Source organism: Eimeria necatrix, genomic scaffold, assembly GCF_000499385.1.
Source record: "Eimeria necatrix Houghton genomic scaffold, Enh_scaff1006, whole genome shotgun sequence".
Taxonomy (NCBI): Eukaryota; Apicomplexa; class Conoidasida; order Eucoccidiorida; family Eimeriidae; genus Eimeria; species Eimeria necatrix.
In genome coordinates, this window is record NW_013651816.1 from 5,001 (window position 1) to 12,700 (window position 7,700).

A 7,700-nucleotide genomic window follows, 5' to 3' on the forward strand; every position below is an offset into this window, starting at 1 on the left:
GAGTTCCAGTAGCCCGAAACTTATTTTTTTCTGCTTTTTATTTGGAGTTTTGCTTTTGCGTTGCGTTTGAGGGGCTGGGAATGGCGCTGCAGCAGCTGCTGCTGGGCTTTGGGCACTAGCTGCAATGGGTCGGCGCCTTGCGGAGTGTATCTGCTGATTCTGCACGAACGAGCGTGTCTTTGGCGCGATCTTTGGAATATTTGTGTTTATTTTGTCTTTTTTATTCCTAATGACGCGCTGATCAGCAGCTTTCCCCGCTGGAACCGCCGCATTCCACTTTCTTGAACGAGAACACGATGGACCCGAACTCGGTGGTTTCCTCCAACGTCAAGTCCGCGCGTTTGGAGTTTCTCAGCGACGATGAGATCCGAAAGCTTTCTTGCTGCCGCGTGGTGACAGCCGCGGCGTTTTCCGCGGCTGCGAGCGGCGCGGCGGGCAGCAGCAGCAGGAAATGGGGCGCCGACGCCGCAGCAGCAGCAGCAGCAGCAGCAGCAGCAGCAGCGGGACTCGCTGCTGCTGTCCCAGGCGGCCTCCACGACAGCCGCATGGGCGTTTTCGACGGCAGAGAAACCTGCGGCACTTGCGGGGCCTCCGGCAGCTGCCCCGGCCACTTGGGCCACATTGAGCTGGAGCTGCCCGCGCTGCAGCCGATCCTGCTGCCATCTCTAGTCAAGCTCCTCAAAGGGGTGCTGCTGCTGCTGCTGCTGCTGCTGTTGCTGCTGCTGCTGTTGCTGCTGCTGCTGCTGGCGCTGTTGCTGCAGCAGCGCCGACGCTGCTGCTGCAGCAGAATAGCTGGTGCTGCTGCTGTTGCTGCTGCTGCGGCAGAGCTGCTGCTGTGCCGCTGCTGTTGCTGCTGCAGCAGACTGAAGGCTCCTGCAGCAACTTGCAGGGACAGCTGCTGCTGCTGCTGCTGCTGCAGCAAGGAGCACCGCTTGCTGCTGCTGCTGCTGCTACTGCTGCTGCTGCTGCTGCTGCACTTGTTTGCTTTTAGGTTTGCTTCGAATGCCGGCGTCTTCGACTGTCTCGACAGCAGAAGAGCCTGGAGGTGAAGCGCTTTCAGCTGCTGCAGCTGCTGCTGCTGCAGGAGCTGCGGCTAATGGACACCGTTGTGGCCCGCAGCAGCAGCAGCAGCAGCAGCAGCAAAGCTGCTGGAAACGAAGACAGGAGCCGCAAAGAAATCCTTGAGATTTTTGCTGCTGTTGAGGCCGAGCTGAATGCCCGGATGCAGCAGCAGCAGCAGCAGCAGGAGGACAAGGAGCAGCAGGACGTGAACAAGCCTGCTGCAGCAGCAGCAGCAGCAGCAGCAGATGAGGAAGACACAGCAGTTGCTGCTGCTGTCAAAGAAACATTCATGCTGCAGCACATTGCTGAGGACTTCAGCAGCAGCGCCCTCCAAGTGGCAGCCTGGAGAAGCTGCCGCAGCAGAGTGCTGCAGCAAGCAGCAGCAGTGAACCGCTGCAGCCACTGCGGAGTGTAAACCCTAAACCCTAAACCCTAAACCCTAAACCCTAAACCCTATTCAGTTCTCCCCCCACCCTGGACAGTGTCAGCGGCGTGCCTGCGCCTCCCAGCCAGCCCTCCCTCTCTGCGTGGCCTCCAGGCCCCGGCCTCTAGGGTTTAGGGTTTAGGGTTTAGGGTTTAGGGTTTAGGGTTTAGGGTTTAGGGTTTAGGGTTTAGGGTACCACTGCGAGAATAGTGACTGCGAAGGCCTCCAGGTGGCGCTTCACGAGGGGCAGTTTGGAAGACAGCGCAGCCAAACGTGGCGCGGTACTACGCGGACGCGAACGTAAACCGCCCGAGGCAGTATTGGGATTATGGGGTTTAGGGAGGTTTGGGGTTTAGGGTTTAGGGTTTAGGGTTTAGGGTTTAGGGTTTAGGGTTTAGGGTTTAGGGTTTAGGGGGGTTTAGGGTTTAGGGTTTAGGGTTTAGGGTTTAGGGTTTAGGGTTTAGGGTTTAGGGTTTAGGGTTTATGCAGGGCGCGGGAAACACCCCCGCGTTGGTGAACAGTTTGTTGACTTCGCTGTGCAACATTTCGCCCTTCTTTAGGGTTTAGGGTTTAGGGTTTAGGGTTTTAGGGTTTAGGGTTTAGGGTTTAGGGTTTAGGGTTTAGTGCAGCACAAACGCCGTTTCTGTACAACTGGCCCCCAAGAACTCTGGAGTTGAACTCAAATGGGCTTGGCAGTCTCATTTGCCCTACACTTCCTCCAGCTTCTTCGGTACCCTTTTCGACGGGGGCCCCCAGGGGGGCCCCCCGGGGGGCCCCCCGGGGGGCCCCCCAGGGGGCCCCCAGGGGGGCCCCCCTGAGGGGGGCCCCCAAGAGGGTACTGGGGGGCTTCCTGGGGCCCGAGTTCAGCCAGATGCAGGTTGTCTTAAATACAGTGAGTAAACTATAAAGTCAATTAAAATGAATTATTTATTTTTATTATTTATTATTTATTTATTTATTTATTTATTTATTTATTTATTTATTTATTTATTTATTTATTTATTATTTATTTATTTATTTATTTATTTATTTATTTATTTATTTATTTATTTATTTATTTACTTATTTATTTATTTATTTATTTATTATTTATTTATTTATTTACTTATTTATTTTTATGGGGGGTTTACTGGCCTGTGACCAAAGCGCTGCGTGTTGCTTCTGTTTACTCGTAGTACGACTGCTGCTGCTGCTGCTGCTGCTGCTGCTGCTGCTGCTGCTGCTGCTGCTGCTGCTGCTGCTGCTGCTGTCGCGTGTATTGCTGCTGCTGCTGCTGCTACTGACCTGGCGCGTGCTGCTGCTGCTGCTTTTGATGCTGCTGCTGCAGCCACTGCTGCTGTCTTGCCTCGTGCTCGTGCTGGTGTTCGCGGCTGTCGTGCTGCTGCTGCTGCTGCTGCTGCTTCTGCTGCTGCTGCTTCTGCTGCTGCTGTTGCTGCTGTTGGTATAAGTATTGCTTTATGCTGCCTGGCAGCAGCAACTTTAATTTGTTCTGTGCATAAGTGTTGTGCGGCGTTTGCTGTGCTATTGGACCGGCCGACTCACTCGCTGCTGCTGCTGCTGCTGCTGCTGCTGCTGCTGCTGCTGCTGCTGCTGCAGCTGTGCGTCTGGGTCCGTCGGTGTTTTTCCAGCGGGTGGTGGCCGTGGCAGCAAATCGTTTTCGGCCGCCGCCAGCAGCAGCAGCAAAAGGGTTTGGGGCAGCAGCAGCAGCAGCAAGGGGGCAGCTGCTGCACCCCCGGACGCAGCAGCTGCAGGACATTTTGAAGTTAAATGAAAAAATAAAATTTGCTTCGAATGTGCTGCGGCATCCGGACCCTTTGGGGGCCCTCAAGGACCCTTCGCAGTGGGCTGCGCTGTTCACGGGGGCCCCCGAGCAGCAGCAGCAGCAGCAGCAGCAGCAGCAGCAGCAGCAGCTGCTGCAGCTGGCGCCCGAGCAGCAGCAGCTGCTGCAGGAGTTCGTGGAGCAGCACGCCGTTGCTGGCGCCAAGTGGCTCAGTTCTTATGCTTTGCAACTCCAACTAAAATTAAATGAAATGACAGACAACACAAAAGCGGAAAAGCCGTAAGCCAAGCCCCGGGTGTACGTACACCCCAGGTGTACGTACACCCCAGGTGTACGTACACCCCGCGCGCAGGCGCATGCAGCGCCGGCTGGACGTACACCCAGCCCTCCCAGCCCCAAACCCTAAACCCTAAACCCTAAACCCTAAACCCTAAACCCTAGACAGCCCCAAATCGCTTGGGTTTCGGGAGGCCGGGACCTGGGAGCGCTGGCCGGAGCCTCGCTGGGCGCAAACGCTAAACCCTAAACCCTAAACCCTAAACCCTAATTTGGGGTTTTCGGACTCGTTTTGAAAGATGAAAAGGCGGTTTTGCATCTTTCGGAAGCTCTTTTTCTCCTTTTTCAGACTTGCTGCTCCTCCCGGAGTTCGGCAATGGATGGAAAAAAAGGCAGGAGCCATTCGCCAGCGCATGCAGGGCAAACGCGTCAACTACGCAGCCCGCACTGTCCTGGCCCCTGACGGGCTGCTCGCCCCCAACGAGGTCCCTAGGGTTTAGGGTTTAGGGTTTAGGGTTTAGGGTTTGGGGCTTGGGGTTGGGGTTTAGGGTTTGGGGTTTAGGGGTTGGGGTTTAGGGGTTGGGCAGCGGGGGAGATGCAGCCCGCCTGGCGGCCTGCTAGCTCCAAAGAAGCCCCTAGGGTTTAGGGTTTAGGGTTTAGGGTTTAGGGTTTAGGGTTTGCGTGTGCAGGTGTCGGTGCCTCTGGACTTCGCAATGAAACTCTCAGTGCCCGAAGCCGCCACTTCTTTTAATGCTTTTGCTTTGAGCCAAATGGTCATTAATGGGCCTTTCAAACACCCGGGGGCCCTCGCCCTGGAAGACGATCAAGGAAACTTGTGAGGGTTTAGGGTTTAGGGTTTAGGGTTTAGGGTTTAGGGTTTAGGGTTTGGGGTTTGGGGTTTAGGGTTTGGGGGGTTGGGGTTCGGGATTGATAGTTCAAACACCCGGGGGCCCTCGCCCTGGAAGACGACCAAGGAAACTTGTGAGGGTTTAGGGTTTAGGGTTTAGGGTTTAGGACGTGGGCGCGTCCGCGGACTGCCAGGGGCCTATTTGCTGCGGCATAGTCTGCTGCTGCTGCTGCTGCTGCTGCTGCTGCTGCTGCAGCTTCAACTTGGAGTTCATGTCTGCTGCAGCGCGGGCGGGGAAAGCAGCAAAGCTGCTGTCTGCTGCTGCTGCTGGCGCTGCTGAGGGGCGGAGTTTTCGGGTGTACAGACACCTGAAGGACGGGGACTTGGTGCTGATGAACCGGCAGCCTTCTTTGCATCGTTTGTCACTAATGGGGCATTTTGTGAAAGTAAATAAACCTTCAAGTTTGGAGTTTAATTTTAATTCTTTTTTGGAAAAAGCAGGACTAAAGAGGAAGGACGGCAGCTACAGACAGGTCACCCGCGCGCTGCTGCACAAGCGCCAGCAGCAGCAGCAGCAGCAGCAGCAGCAGCAGCAGCAGCAGCAGCAGGAGCCTGCTGCTGCTGCTGCAGCAGCAAAAAGCGATCAGGCCCCGGAGAGAGTCTTCAGAATCAACTTCGTCAACTGCAGCAGCTACAATGCAGACTTCGACGGAGATGAAATGAACCTACACGTCCCACAGGTCAGCAGCAGCAGCAGCAGCAGCAGCAGCAGCAGCAGCAGCAGCAGCAGGTAGTGGAGCAGCAGCAGGTAGAGCACTTGCAACAGCAACAGATAGAGCAGCAGCACCAACAGCAGATAGAGCAGCAGCAGCAGCAGCAGGTCTCTGTGCGCGTCAGCTCTCAGCACCCCATTTCTGCTGCTGCCGCTGCTGCTGCCGCTGCTGCTGCTGCTGCTGCTGCTGCTGCTGCTGCTGCAGGACCCTGTGTCTCGTTCTGAGGGCCGGCTGATACTAAATGCTGACCGCCAATTCACAGTTCCCAAAAACGGAGATCTCGTGAGAGGTTTAATTCAAGACTATTGTCTTGCGGGGGTTTTGCTGACAAGCCGCGACAGTTTCTTCGACTTGCAGCAGTTCAGCACCCTCGTGAGCCCCAAACCCTAAACCCTAAACCCTAAACCCTAAACCCTAGACCCTCGGAGCCGCAGCCGCGCGGGCTTCGCCGATTCGCAGCATGCTGCAGCTTCGTCAGACAGCAAACCCTAAGCCCTAAACCCTAAACCCTAAACCCTAAATTGTGGACTTGATGTTTATTCATAAAGGAATAAATAAGTTGGATTTCATTTAATTTATTTCCAACTGTTGCTGCTGCTGCTGCTGCTCTGGCCTGGCAGCAGCAGCCGCGGGGCCGTTTGTCTCGCGGAAAAAAGCTGCCAGTTTGAAACTTCGCAGAATAATAAATAAAATAATAAATGAATAATAAAAAAGAATAATAAAAAAGAATAATAAAAAGGAAAAAGAAAAGAAATGAATTTGGAATTCGGAACTTCAGGTGTACGCGGGGTTGGAGCGGTACTTGGGGTGTCACGACACCTGCGCGCGCATCACCCTGGACCGCTCGAAAGAGCTCGAAGACGCTTTTTGCGTCGATTTGGACTTAAATTGCAATTTAAATTCAAATTTGAATTCAAAATCGAAAAAGATTTCAAATTTGATCCCCAAAAGTCCCAAAAACGGCTCCAAAGGACCCTCGGAAGGCCTCGCGCTCCTCACTCCCGCAGTCCTCTGGCCCCGGAGGCTCTGGACTGGCAAACAGGTTTGGATTTATTTAAATAAATAAATAAATAAATAAATAAATAAATAAAATAATAAATAAATAAATAAATAAATAATAAATAAATAAATAAATAAATAAATAAATAAATAGATGAATAAATAAATAAATAAATAAATAGATGAGTAAATAAATGAATAAATAAATGAAGAATTAATTAATTGTAAGAATCCACTTTTCTCTGTTTGCAAATGCCAGCTGGCATTGCTTTTTGCCATTTAGCATTTATTGTATTTATTTATATTTATTTTTGTTTATTTTATTTGTTGGTATTTATTTAATCTTTTATTTGATTTTATTAATTTGATTTGTTCACATTTGTTTGATTTATTTATGTTTGTTTTATTTATTTATTTATTTTATTTTTATTTGGTCCATTTACTTTTCTTTGTTTTCTTTTCTTTTTTTAATTTTATTATTTTATTTACTTACCTGACGTCATTTTATTTTTTAATTTCTTTTTAATTGATTTGTTTTTATTTGCTTTGTGTATATTTGTTTGCTTCCTTCTCTTTTATTTGTTTTAATTTATTTTTACTTTTTTTTAATGTTTATTAGTTTATTTTAATTTGTTTTAATTCATTTTGATTTCTTTTTTTTTTAGTCAGTTTACCTTTAATTAACCAGTCTTTAATGCACTTTGTTCTTTTAATTGTGTCCTTTTAATTATTTATTAATTTTAATTTTAATTTTGATTCCTCAATATGTACAGGCCAAACCCTAAACCCTAAACCCTAATTTGTGGTTTTACCCACAGGTGATCACGACAATCCTGAAGACCCTGGTGGACGGCTTTGCCCGCACCCGCCTGCGCCACGTGGCTGCTGCTGCTGCTGCTGCTCCCCCCCGCAGCAGCAGCAGCAGCAGCAGCAGCAGCAGCAGCAGCAGCAGCAAAAGAGTAAAAGAAGCTTTGGAAGGCTATAAAGGAATTAATTTGGAGTCAAAAGCCAAAACGCCCGGAGACGCCTGGGGGGGTGTAGAAGACGGAGACACAGAGGAAAGCACAGTTGTAATAAAGTAAATAAATAAATAAATAAATAAATAATAAATAAATAAATAAATAAATAAATAAATAAATAATAAATAAATGAATAAATAAATAAATAAATAATAAATAAATAAATAAATGAAAAAGGAAATGCAGGGTTTGCTGCGCAGCCGCAGCAGCGTGCGACACGGGGAAAGAGCAGCAGATATGTCTGCTGCTGCTGCTGCTGCTGCTGCTGCTGCTGCTGCTGCTGCTGCTGTAGGGAGTCTGAGCTGCTGCAGGGGGTCTTTGACAAGAACCAGTTTGGCAGCAGCAGCGGCGGTTTGCTGCACTGCGTCTATTTGCTGCTGGGCTCCGCTGCAGCATCGTCGCTGCTGCAGTCCCTTGGGGCTCTTTTCTCCTGCTTCCTCAAGTTGCAGTGAGGCTGCTGCTGCTGCTGCTGCTGCTGCTGCTGCTGCTGCTGCTGCTGCTGCTGCTGCTGCTGCTGCTG

At 50.5% G+C, this 7,700-nt stretch overlaps 2 protein-coding genes across 2 annotated transcripts in view; one reads left to right on the forward strand and one right to left on the reverse strand.

Moving 5' to 3' along the window:
* Nucleotides 1-272, reverse strand: part of ENH_00000200 (hypothetical protein) — a gene marked incomplete at both ends in the record, with an annotated part of 368 nt that extends 96 nt beyond the window's left edge. Inside the window, 2 exon segments of the mRNA XM_013578091.1 lie at nucleotides 1-204; nucleotides 210-272. The exon segment at nucleotides 1-204 is cut by the window's left edge and continues 96 nt beyond it. Coding sequence (XP_013433545.1) covers nucleotides 1-204; nucleotides 210-272 — 267 coding nt within the window.
* A 24-nt stretch (nucleotides 273-296) lies between these two features.
* On the forward strand, nucleotides 297-7,632 carry ENH_00000210 (DNA-directed rna polymerase I largest subunit, putative; the record flags this gene model as incomplete). Its single annotated transcript, XM_013578092.1, has 12 exons — nucleotides 297-686; nucleotides 992-1,396; nucleotides 1,678-1,767; nucleotides 1,976-2,047; nucleotides 2,111-2,378; nucleotides 3,083-3,545; nucleotides 3,892-4,036; nucleotides 4,232-4,377; nucleotides 4,646-5,129; nucleotides 5,367-5,534; nucleotides 6,980-7,239; nucleotides 7,473-7,632. 12 exons carry the CDS (start codon nucleotides 297-299, stop codon nucleotides 7,630-7,632), a joined length of 3,051 nt encoding a protein of 1,016 aa, XP_013433546.1.
* Nucleotides 7,633-7,700: the final 68 nt, after the last annotated feature.